General features: G+C 41.0%; 1 protein-coding gene across 1 annotated transcript in view; it reads left to right on the top strand.

Moving 5' to 3' along the window:
- vps13b (vacuolar protein sorting 13 homolog B) overlaps nucleotides 1-13,284 on the top strand; it is a 299,690-nt gene that overhangs the window by 122,084 nt on the left and 164,322 nt on the right. The window contains exons 20-21 of the mRNA XM_085366137.1: nucleotides 1,849-1,958; nucleotides 3,948-4,080. Coding sequence (XP_085222263.1) covers nucleotides 1,849-1,958; nucleotides 3,948-4,080 — 243 coding nt within the window. The remainder of the gene's footprint in view (nucleotides 1-1,848; nucleotides 1,959-3,947; nucleotides 4,081-13,284) is intronic.

The following is a 13,284-nucleotide window of genomic DNA, read 5'->3' as shown; positions in this document are numbered from 1 at the left end:
ATTTATCCTTTTAATGTTACAAACATAATTAATTTGCTGTGTTAGATGACGTATGCAGTCATGAATGATTTCAGCTAAATGTGCTAGTCCATCTTATAGACCATGATTTAGGGCCTTAAGTACATCTTCACTATTCATCTCGCTCCCAGCCTTCTGGGTCCTATACAGCTCATGCTGTTCTGAGCTGCAGCAAAACCACTTGAAGTTGGGCCCCAGAACTACAGCCACAGCCAGAGCCTATTAAGAAGCCACAGTGTGGTATAGAAGTTCAAGCCACAGGACTGAGGTTATGATTCCTCATCAGGAGGGGGAGAGAGGTGGGTGAGGAAACAGTGAAAACACTGGGATGGAGTTGATGGAAGATGGATGCATAGATGAAGCAATAGAGGAAGAACTCTGAGTCAGTTTGACTTTATCCAAGGAGAATGTTTCCCCTTTGCCCAGAAAGGATTGTATACTAGTAATAAATCATGGTTGAGGAATAAAATTGCACCCAGTGAATAATAATTATACGCACAAAGCCTAGTATTGACTTGTGCATACACTATAAAATACTATATTGTGGATGTACGTTTTAAAGCTTTCACACCTTGCATACACACACGGCCACATATTTGACAGTATGAACACAAAGACATTTCACATTGCTCTCATGCACTTTTACTTTGCACTGCAAACACACGCACACATACACAAGTTCACAGGCTATAAATCACTAAATGTTGTAAAAGTGCAGCAAATTAGAACAGTTTTATTTGTATTGTTCACAGGAATAATGGAAGAGGGAGTTGTTTCTGCCAAGCTGCAAAGTTAGTGTAACAAAAATGTGTCCGTGTGTGTGTGTGTGTGTGTGTGTGTGTGTGTGCACACAAATGCTGGGGAATGGGTGGTTCTAATTCAGCTTTGTTCATGCTTTGGAGACACTAAAATGTTAGGCAAAGCAGCAGGTAATCAAGCTTTGTTGGAGGTGAAATATAAACATACACACACACACACACACTCACAAACACGCAACCTTGCCTCAGGGCCTGAAACAGAAGACTCGGGTCTTGTCCAAAGCTCTCTTAAACTGCTGAAAGTCCTTCTAGAGCTGAAACATCCTCCCATCGTCATGCTGGGACGTTTCACAGGATTAGCATAAGGTCTCTGGCGTGCCGCCAGAGACCTTATGCTAATCCTGCCGGCATGGGAATCATTATTGATAGGATCCTAATGCATTACCTCAGGGTCCGCTTATTGTTGGTAAAGATTATTATTTAAGAGTAAACCAAAACCCAGAGAAAGTCTTGAGTTTCATAGAAATTTATCAAAAGAAAATGTTATTCTTGGCTTAGCTTGATACCACTTTGAACAGCGCAATTGAAACAAACTGTCCTCCTCGCTGCACTCCAGCAAGCGGGCTCGATACCCACCAGCAGTTCATTTGGACTGTATTATGTACATCAGTGGAGGAACCTGACACTCAATGTGAGAAGATTCACTTCAAGCCACTTTAACTTGCTGATTATATTTTCTTACACTGATTGCACATCAGTATTCCTTTTACTTTGCAGAAGTTTGCAGTATCAGAACTTTGTCCATGTTCGCATAGTCTCCACATTAGTCTGGATTCTGTTGACTAGGTCATATTGATTGCTGAAGTTAAACATCTTCAAAAAATGGCTTGAGTGCTGTCAAACAACTGGTCTCCAGCAGATTTCATTTTGTAAAAGCAAACAGATGTAGACGATATACTTTGCTGTCATTTATTTATTTTTTTTTGGAACATAGCAATTTATCATTGGTTTGATTTTCTTTGTCTTCTGTGTTATATTACTAAAACTCTGATTCTGTATGTGTTTTTTCCAGGTGCAGTCCTGCTGGTCAGTGTCCAGGGAATAGCTATCAATGTGGACCCAATCTTCTGCACATGGCTTTTGTATCAACCTCACAGAGCGAGCAGCAGACAACAGCAACAGGTACTTGATCTCTTCTCAGACAGGCTGTCAGTTTCTCTTCCAGGCCTAATGTCAGTTTAGCCATCTATTTTCTGCTGCTTATCTGAAGTCACAACAAGATCACAGCCTAGTAATGCTGGGAAACACAGGTCTCTGTTGTAAATGAGACATTGAATCTTAATTGGACTACCTGTATAAATAAAATTTAAGTAAGATATAATAAAATAATTAGAGCAGCAATGTTTTGGAACTCCTTGAGTTGGATCCCGAGGTATTCTTGGGCAGGAGAGGATATAGAATCTGTCTGCCATAATCTGAGCATTATTGGGGTTGTTACTCAAAAATGTGAACAGCTACAAACACCACTTGTAGCTCTACTTTATCTTGAAATGTTATTTCTATGTCCATTTGGTGGACAAATACATAGTTGGTGCCATTGTAATCTGAGTTCTGCACAGATTACAGTCACTGTAACCAAAGTAAGTAAGTAAACTACCATCCTCATAAGGAGCTCCACCTTTATACAGGCATTTGTAATGTGCATTTGTAAACTGCTGGCACTCACACACTTAGTTTAGTTAATCGACTGAAGTGAACTGAAGTCTGTAGTTCTTCCTCCTTCAGACTTGCCTTCTCTTTCCCAGCTACCTTTTTCCATGTGGTCTGCTCCCTGTCTTCCATCCAGTCTCTCTCTGTTTATTTGACAGGGGTCGTAGTGATGGTTATGGACATTGAATGTTCTGTGCACACATTTCATGCACACTTATAGACATTCTTGGTGTGATTGCCTGGGATATAGCACAGCTTCACCCCATAAAGCCACATAAATATATATTGTCAATGAATATATTATGCTATTTTTCCCCCCATTGAGTTGCTCTGTTTTATGCCCCTTGCAGTTTTTGAAAGATGTATGTCTGTATTCAACAAAGAGCAGGAGTTAACTGCACCGGCTCCCTGTGCTAGAGGTTGTTACTGTAAGGGGATAAACACATGTTATGAGTTGAACTACAGCCAATGTGAAGGATACACAACATGGGCTGGTGTGTGTCTATGTAGACATGCTGCAGCCAGTGTGTGTGTGTTTCTGTGAATGTCTACCTCAGCTGCCTGTCAGGGCCACTTCTCAAGGCCTTGCTGGATTAGACAAGGCCTGTATCTGAAGGCCAGTCAACAGCATGTGAAGGGCAGTGGAAAGGACACTGACTGGTTTGGGTCGAGATGACAGGAAATGCTGGAAAATAAGGAAATCAGGACTAGCAGGGGGGCATTTTGAGTTATGGACAAAGAGAGAAGGAAGTTCATTTTGTGTGACAGGTGTGCGAGTAGAACTTTTGACTTCATAGAGAAAGCCAAAGTGGAAGTAAGGCTGATGAGAGGACAAATGAGAGTATTGAAGAAATGATTAGCATTAACAGTGGAGGAGGCGCATGGGGGGTGTCTTTGAGACACAGTGAAGAGATATGGAATGAAAAGCAGCTCTGTGTGTGTGTGCGTGCGTGCGTGCGTGCGTGCGTGCGTGCGTGCGTGCGTGCGTGCGTGCGTGCGTGCGTGCGTGTTTACACAGGCTGCAGTACGTGTTTGGCCTGAGGCCTTGTGCAGCTGCATCATAGCCGACTGGTATTGCTGGCCGATGCTAATGGGGTTTCCTTATTTCAGAACAACCTTCCACTCCTCTGTCTTTCAGTCATCTCACTGACAGCAGTGTGTGAGCGTGTGTGTTTGGCCTGCATGGGAGACTGCTTAAAAAAAGCAGGGAGCTGTCACTAGTCCTTGTTGGTCTTGGAGTCCGGTTTTGTGTTCCACTGCATTTTTCTTTTTCTCTCTCTGCCTGTATCTCTGTCTTTAGTTGCATTATTTATTGTTTCTCCTGATTAACAGAGATCTTGAGATCTGACTAAATCTCAGTCTCAATTGTTCCCTTCAAGAAGTGAATAACTTTGTACTTTACATTCGCAGCATTTTCCTGTCCATGGCCATATAGGTGCTCATGCTTTGATGTCCTTGCAGAATCCTGGTGCAGTTCCTTTGGCCAAGAGGAGAGAGGACGAGGTGTCAGTAGGGAGCACACCACTGGTCAAACAATCTTCCAATCAGGCCTCAGACTATGCCAGCAGCCCAGTCAAAACTAAGACTGTGACAGGTAGGTTTACCAATTCTAGTATGTGCTTTTTTATATAATGAATGATTGCACTGGCAAATGCATATCATACATGATTTTAAGTCATGCACGTAACGGAAACAGGCTATGCCACATGTCACTAAATTCAGTGTTTTAATTTAGCTGTTTCTCATTGGTATATTAATAGTAGTAATGTTGTTTGTATGTACTGAATTTAAGCTGCGATGTTGTTACATAACATGCTACAATGTGCTGACACCTGAGTGAACCCGTTTCTCAGGACACCACATCTCCAGACATGTCATCCTCTGTTTTTCTCTTCTGGTAGTACTACTGTGGCTCTTCATGCCCAGAAGAGATGAGTGGCTTGGCTATGTGTAGCCTCCCTCTATGCCAGTTTTCCACTTTCCAGGACCCCCTTTTCAGAAAAAAACATATTTGCTGCACATACATAAGTCTGCAGAGTACATGGATTTGTCAGTACACACAAATGAATGCCTTAAGTCTACACACACACACACACACACACACACACACACACACACACACACACACACACACACAAGGAGTGAGTGTGTGTGTGTGTGCATGATTCTTCCATTATCCATAAAGCTGTTGTCCTAAGCAGGTACCTCTGAAACTTTTGGTAAAAGATGCATAGATGGGACAGACAGAAAGGAATATGAATCTTTTCTTGAAAATGCCTACTGGGTTTATTATAGAACAAGTGGTGTTTTTATCATTTTTTAAATAATTTTATATTAACATGAGCACAAGACAGAGGAAGACACCCTACAATGAGTTGAAACATGAACTAAACATATTATTATTGATTTTAATATTTTATTTGGTTTTCATATGTACCTATTTTCAGTAATATCAACCTTAATAGCAGGAAATTAACTAGGGATATAATAATTTTCTTTTTCTTTTTTGTCATTTTTCAAGTAACACATATTTAACAACAGCATAATAAAACTGGAAATTCTGTTTTTAGTGTGCCACCCCAGTAACTATCTAACTATCTAACTATCTAACTATCTATCTATCTATCTATCTATCTATCTGGGGTGCAACGATACACAAAATTCACGGTTCGGTTCGATACTTTGGTGTCACGGTTCGATATTTTTTTCGATACAAAAAAATGTTCAGGCTTTTTTAATTCGTCATTTATTAAAATTCTAAATATATTTTTTAACTCAAAAGAACAGTTTTTAAATTTAATGTTGCTGAAACAACAAAATAATAAAAAATAAATAAATCTGATCGAGAAATCCCTCATCTTTGGAAAAGAGAGTTTATTACAGAGAAATGTCTCTTTCCAAAATAAAAGCTATACTATACGCTTCTTCTGGGCTATATTCTCAGCAGCATATTAAACATATCAGGTCCCCATAAGGAGAATCATGTGCTAATGACTCGGGTAAAGTTTGTAGCATGCGTGCTTGTTGTTTTTGTCTGCTTCCACTTGTCTTTGCACTAGGATGATGTCGGCGTAAATGTGCAGTCATATTCATTGTGTTCCCACTAGTGCTGTCAGCGTTAATCTGAAATGACGTTAACGCCATAACGCGGCAAAGTTACCGCGGATTGCCCCGTGCGTGGTGCTGGACGGCGTCAACACGTTAACGAGCTAACTGCGCTAATGCAGTAGTTCCCACCAATTGAGCTTTGCGTGGCACATCCGACATACTGTTTTACTTTTGTCCATGACGCGCTTACCATCAGGGTCATACTTCACATGAAAACCAAGACAGTTCCAAAGACCAGATCTGAATGAGGGTGGGGGAGGTTCAATTTCGGGTAGCGTTGAGGCAGTTGCCATGTTGCAACGAGCTTAGCTTCTGTCTTGCTAGCTTGCGCTGCGTTCAGTGGATCTGCACTCGACAGTGCAGCCTAGGCGGATCAGTCGAACGCAGATCCACTGATCGCTCAACACAGACAGCATCGTCAGAAGAAAAGTTGATAAAAGAAATAAAAAAATTTGTATTGTTCGATACATATGCATACCGAACCGAAAGCACTGTATCGAACGGTTCAATATCAATATGAGTATTGTTGCACCCCTAATATCTATCTGTCCGTCCGTCCGTCCTAATTAATATGAAAAACTCTTTATAGTCTGTACTTTGTTGACTCTCACTGTGTTTAGGCTCCTTTAAACACTGTAAGATTTTCTACTAAAGCATCACAGTGATGAGTCAGGGGAAATAAGCAGGTCGTTCAACGTTTTTCTTTCTTTCTTTCTTTCTTTTTTTAAGTCCCTGGGAAACGTTTTCCCAGCAGGAGTGATAAGTCTCTGTTTTGGGTGAAGTCATCTCTGTAGCTGCAAAAAGCTTTGGATGTGTATAACTTTCTCCCATGTCAAGTGTTTAGATAGAAAAAAATGCTCCTTTGACATTTCAGAGTTTAAACAAAGGCCATGAGGTTTGTCTCCTAGCTTGTTTAAAGAGCTCACAGCTGAAAGGTCATGCCGCCGTTTCCTCCTGATTTCCCCTCTGGTCCATGTTTTTTGCAAACTAGACTAATGGCTTTTCCATAAAGAAGCATCTTTGCTTACTCACATTCCAAAAGTATATTGTCTCATTAGAGGATTGTCAGTAAATAATCAGCTTGGCTCCAACACTCCATACTAAGTAACATCAGACTGTAGTTTGTCAGCAACACTCGCTGACTGGAGTAAACTGTCCGTCAGTGTGTTTTCTGTCTCTTTGACTGGTCCTCTCTCTTTCTATCTAAGTTTTTGTTTTTCTGTCTGTGAAGTTATTTTTCACCGGGTGACTTTATTTCTGTTTTTTTCTCTTTTTTGTAATTGTTTTTCCTTTGTTCATCTTTTCTGTCTTGTTTTTGACATCCCGTCCACCATCAGGTTTTTGAAAATAGTCGATAAAAGACCAGATTTTAGAACTGACAACACTCAAACGCTGATGCTTTAACACGTAGTATTTTGGTTGTTATGAAATGTTAAGTGGATTGGAAATCTGGCCACAAATTCTGCATGTGGGTGTGTTTACTGTTAGACACACAACATTTGTATATGGCATCTAATTGTTGGGCTCCATTAGTTATTCAAACATATACTTTTTAGACTCATGCTCTTTCCTATCCAAATATTTCTCTTGTGAAGTGAAAACAAGACATTAGTAACCAGGTGCTCATACTGCATTTTATTAAAATGTACCCCTCGGTGCCCCCGCTCCAGTTCTCCACGCTGGAGTGGAGCTTGTAAGCAAATGAATAGCATCTTTTCTGGAAATTGCTGTGGTGTTACAGGAGAAGATGTAATGAAAAGTTACAAATTGTTTCCGCAACCAATCAGAAGAAGAAAATGGCCGAGTCATTTCGCCCTTGTGGTTTCAATCATGGTGAATTAATACGCTTCCCTACGGTTATAAGATCTTGATAGACCACAGCTCAGCACTGGAGACTTACAGCACAGCAGGTACTCTGCTGATTTCATCCCACGACTCCAGTTCCACTTGTACCTAGTTACACAATAATGCCTTCTTTCCACATTTTACAGTTTTGTTTCTGTGTATGTAGGAAAAAAATGACTGGACGCCATGGCCGCGTAAAGACAGATGTGAACTCCTGACATCCTGTTGGATTGTGGTGAAACTTGATGCACATAGGTTCATAAACTAAGACTGTGTTCTGCCTCGTTTCTCTTGATTAGTTGTTCCTGGGATTCATTTGGGGGCTGATAAATGAGATGTTAATTTCTAATATTCCTTGGCTGATGATCATGGGGTAAATACCTGCTGCAGATACCTGATCTGTAAACAGATCTGCACTGATATTTAGTCCTGCTTAGACTAATGTTTTTTTAATGCTGAAATCTTGTGGAAAGTCCTGTTTGTTGGGACATTAGTTAAAATCCACCCCAAAATAGATCTGACGTGCGTTAACCCTGTAACTGTACACAGCTGAACTAAATGAACCGTAGTTTGTATTTTTCTGCGTAAAGCTTTCTTACCAGGGCTTCTTCCCCATCAGAGCTGTCGACATCTAGCATGTTGTGGTTGGAATTTGGTTCTCTAAAGATGATTTATGAATTGTTTTACCATGCATGGAGAGCACTAAGAAGGACCGGGATATTTAAGCAGCTCCCTCTGGTCTAGCTCTCACATTTGTTTGTTTTTTAGGCAAAGAAACAAACAAACAATCACTGTTCATGGTTAGTCCTTCAGTCCTATTAGTTTAGCATGTTTGCGTGCGGTGTTTATACCAAGTTGACTTTAAGCTGGACATAAAACTGTCTTCTTTTCCGTGTCAGCATGATGCATTTCATGTCTAAAGCCATTCAGCCTTATTGAATGTTGCGATGCATTTTTTTTTTCTTTCAGAATGTATTTGTAATTGCTGCGTGTTTACCCCACGACATCCAGTCCAGCTGTTTAGCTTGGATTGACTCAATAAGCCATAATGATTTGCTGAAGGATAGAGCTGATTCGAATATAGTTGTAGAGAAATGACTGTTGTTGATTGATATTGATTGAACTTAATTTCATCAGTTACGACAGAGCAAGGATTTCAGGCAAATTAATAAATGTGCTGAGAAATAGCGTTTAGAAGAAATGAATTGAAATGGTCCAAGTTATCCCCCCGCCCTTTTTTTTATTTTATTTTTTAAACAACAGACAGACATTTAATTCCATCTTTTTACTAAATTATCATTTGCCATTTTACTTGATTGTTCAAATGTCCTTGTTTCAACCTGATTCCAAGTAAATGTCTGACTATGTGACAAGGTCCAATTTAGTTGCTGGCATATATTTTCTCAGGGGACTCAGGGTCATTTGTTTAGGTAAACAGAGGAAAGATGGGTGAGGTTTTTTTCCGAGTGGGAGTGTTTGAATCTTATGTGTACTGCTAAATCCTGGGTACTTCTTTCAGGTTTCCCTCGAGTCTTGAGCTCCAGGTTCCTCGACGCTGCTGTTTTACACCTTATTGAAACACAGTGGGAAAAACAAGATGATTCGTTTCCAGAAAGCATCTGTAGAAGCTGCAAATGTAATGCAAAGAAGATTTTCTGTGAAATTGTGCTTCCCGACCCCTGCTGGGCTGCCTCTCTGAGACCTTAGAAAGCCCACGGTGTGTGTGCTAACCTTGCGTTCAAGTGGTCATTTTGAACATATAAGCTAATAGCTTGCATGTCAAAAGTGTGCTAGATTGAAATATTATCACAGGATTAAATGACCCAGAGTGCTGGATATATGGAATACTGAGATGGAGCCTTGTTTTGTTCCGCCTGATCATAAATTGGCAAGTGGAGTCTATGTCTGTGCCTATTGATTATCATAGTTTTCCACTGGAGCTATTGATTTTCCCACAAAATCACCTTAGGGAATTAAAAAGAATAAATCATAATCCACTAAAAGAAAATCATTTTTAGAGCTTTTAGCAGTTCAAAGCCTCCTCAGAACAATTGTACTAGCTAGATGTCCCTGCTTCCAATTGGTTATTTGAATGCATGCCTGGCACTTTTATGATTTAAAGAGAGTGTTATGTTGTTTTGTTACCACACTGAGCCTAGCTACAGTTTCATAGTAATCAAGGGGGACTTTCCTGCCGGCTTTTGGAAGGTGCCTGTTAATGTGTAGGCAAATGTACAGAGACACACAGAACCAGTTCTCTGCAGATCATTTCCCCCGAAGCACTGAGGGCAAGGTGATATCATACTGGGACCGGGGCTGCCCGGCTTGAAACTCATAACCCATAGGCACTCAGCTCTATCTGGCAACACAATATTTCAACCGTTCTCTCTTCCTCTCTGGTTTTGGTCATTACACATGTTAAATATACAGGGCACGTGTTATAAGACACCGCTGACTTTCACAACCAGTTCAGGCTCAGTTGGACTGAAGCCACTTTCTGGTGGATGACAGAGACTTGGATTTAAAGCCTGTGTCTCGGTGAAAGAAAATCACATCGTCTCAAAATCTCTTTATACGATGAAACTTTAAACTAGTTTAACTTTATGAATGGCTGTTTTTTTGTTGTTGTTGTTTTGTTTTTTACAGTTATATGGTTGGCTTTTCTGTCAGTCAGCACGTTTTTTGTTTTTTTGTTTCATTTTGTTACTGGTTACATTATATGGCCCAACAAAATATTCTGGTCAATTCACATCACAGGTTTGTTTGAATGTTGCTTAGTAACATCATCACAGAAGTGTTAACAGTTGTTTTTGTGCGATTAGCCGACAAGAAAGGCCGTGGAAAGACGATTTTGAAAACAAGTCATTTCTCCACAGTTTGAGGTCGATTTCTGTCTGCCCGCACAATTACACCACAAATTGGTTCACATAAAACTAGCCTCTAAGTATTTTCTTTATTTGTCCCTAATGAATGTTCTTGTTGGCAGCAGCACCGTGTTTCTGATCATGAGCCTCCCAAGTCCCGAGCTTCTTATTGTTCTCTAACATCTACCAGAGTAATGATCTCACCGGCTTTTTTTTTTTTTTTTTTTTTTTTTGCTTCAATCCTAAAATTAGCTGTTGGCACTCTGAGAACATACTTCATTTGCTGAGAAACCTTTCCTATCTGGCTGTGCTTCCTAAAGGTTGGAATGAGAACTGTTGTCTTTGTTCCTGTCTGCTTGTGGTCTGCATGATGGGATTAAATGTAATTTTCTTGTTTACTGGAAGGACAAAAAAAGAGACAAAATGGAAACATTTGCACTTGCTGTTAATCTGCAAGGTAGGACAAATATCAGGTTATGGTCAGGGTTGTGCTGCTCACAAAAACATTCTAGCACTGATGGCTTTTCTGTGATCTCAACCGTAGAGCATCGACAAAAAGGGAGGTTTGGACAAATGGCTTAGAAATATATATTATGGAAAGACGTATATGAATATATTTTAGAGAGAAACTAATATACACATGCATACACAAATCTATAAGAGCTAGAGGAAACTGATGCGAAGACTTCAGGCAGAACTACGCAGTCATACATTACTATAATCCAAGCCCAAGTAGCCTGATGGAAGTCAGGCGGGTTTTTATTGGCTGCTGTTTGCTTTTCAGAAGGGGATAATATTTTCATTGTGGAGTTATTTATATAGTTTAATTTTTCTCGTAAAGTCAATAATTTATCAAGGTAATGATGGTTGGAGTGGGGAAAGAAAACAAGGAGGAGGAGGAATAATGAGATAGAAACCCCCACCTCTCTTAGAAGAATGGTCGAAGTCTTGAGGGGACTCTGGAACGTCTTTTGCCTCCACACACTGATGAGCCCATACAAGCCTCTCCCCAGCTTCCATGACAGACAGAATGGTCTGTGGGGAATATATGTGTCCTTATGTATCCCTTTGCTGCTTTCATGAATGATAAGGGTATTATGCACTGTGGATGTTGGCCGTGGGACCTGAGGTTGAAGTGAGAGGAGCGAAGAGGGAAGTTGGGGTTGAGCTGTGTTTCATCAGATGTAGTGTGGATTAGTTGAGGGGCTAGAGGGGGTTTAGTGACAGAGGATGAGAGAGGAATGGGAGGAGGTTGGGCACTGAGCTGAGATGGGTTGTTTTGCTTTTTACATGAGATGTTTCAAGGGTTCCTGATGTCACCGAGAGAACATGTGCTGTTGCAATTCTTTATGTGCTTTTATCATGGTCGGTCTGGCACAAGTCTTCAGCTCTTTTTACCGAATAAAGTGAAAATTGGTTTGCATTACTGTGTCATTATCACTTATGTAGCGAAATTTGTTATTCTCTTCTTGCTTTACATGTTGCCAGAGGCATCAGAGTCTGACTGAGCTTTCCTCCTGTTAGAGGTCTTCTTAAAGCACATCTGGAAGAAAGCGCAACCATGCAGTTTGTAGCGTTAGAGGAGTATGTGTAGAAATAAAAGGGTGATTTTTTTGTGTCTTCTTGCCACCACTTACACATTCCTTACCCCTTCAAGTGAGCCTGGCCACAGCAGCGCTTTTTCAATAATGCTGTAACAAATGGAGTCACGTAAATATTTAAATAAACACTGACTTGCATCCAAAACAAATAGGCGGGCAGGTTTATTAAAGAGCCCTATTGCTGCCTCTGCACGCAGCTGTAGCAGAATATACAACACTTCAACTCACTGTAAACCATTTGTAATAGGGAACATACCAGAAAGATAGCAGGCGGCATGAGGAAATGCCGGGATCCCGCAATGAGGCTGTTTTTATGGTTGAGTTACTCAACCACCCGGGAAAGATATGGATGCTTTGCGCCTTTGTTGTTGTGAAGTCTGTTAAATGTGTAGTGGAAAGTTCACTGGCACTGATATGATGTTAGTGTTTCTGTGTGACTGTGGGTGTGCCAGTGCCTTTGTGTGCATTTAAACACGCGTTCAGTTGCGACTGCGAATCGCACGTTTGAATGATGTGCGATTTACACTCACCACACCACACACCCTCACACATTTTACAGCTACGTTACTGTGCCGTGGCAGTGTTGCGACCTGCATCGTGATGTGAGGCAACGCTGATTTGTTTCTCGCCCTGAAGTCAAAGTACTGTAACGGGGTTCTGGTCTTTTCTTTTTTTCTCCGAGCATTTGACACTGCAGCCGTGGGCTGCAAAGACAGTCGCCTTCCATTTGCTGTGAGATTTAACGGAGCTGTTAAAGAGGATGAATAACCACCATCAGAACACTAGAATGTTTATAAGGGACTGGACTGGCAGCTCCACAAACCAGTTGAGAGAGAGAGACAAGAGGGAGTGGTTGGAGAGAGAATGAAACAAAGGAGAGAAGGTAAGAGAGAGGGTGTATGGCCAGAGTATGGCCAATAACATATTAGCCTAATGGCCTAAGAGAGGGTGAAAATGAGGACATGGCTGAGATGGCACGAGGCAGGGGGAATAACCCCACTTTAAAGGGACTCCTAGGACTTGTTAGGCCTGGGCAGGTTTAAGAGGTTTGGGCTCTCCTGTCATGTTTCTCCTTCATTTGAATTTAGGCTTGCCGCTCTCTCTCTCTCTCTCTTTCTCTCGCTCCCTCTCAATCCCCTCCCTGCAGGAATGGCAGGCGCCAAGTCACTATAACAAGATATGGCAGTTTCATTCCAAATAATGACCCTAGGATTAACAAACAGAGACCTGGAATGGTATTTAAAACCAAGCACAAGGCTTCATCCATTGTTACTGCCTATGCTGCACTTCAGCACACTTTCTGATTGGGCTAACAGACTCACTCTGGGGAAGAACATTCACTGTCTGGCCTACCCCCAAAGTAAAAACGACAAAAAAAAA

Source organism: Diplotaxodon limnothrissa, linkage group LG11, assembly GCF_057381915.1.
Source record: "Diplotaxodon limnothrissa isolate DT_005_m linkage group LG11, D_limnothrissa_male_GT1.1, whole genome shotgun sequence".
Lineage (NCBI taxonomy): Eukaryota > Metazoa > Chordata > Actinopteri > Cichliformes > Cichlidae > Diplotaxodon > Diplotaxodon limnothrissa.
The sequence above is the reverse complement of the archived record's forward strand: the minus strand, read 5'-3'. Positions and strand labels throughout refer to the sequence as shown.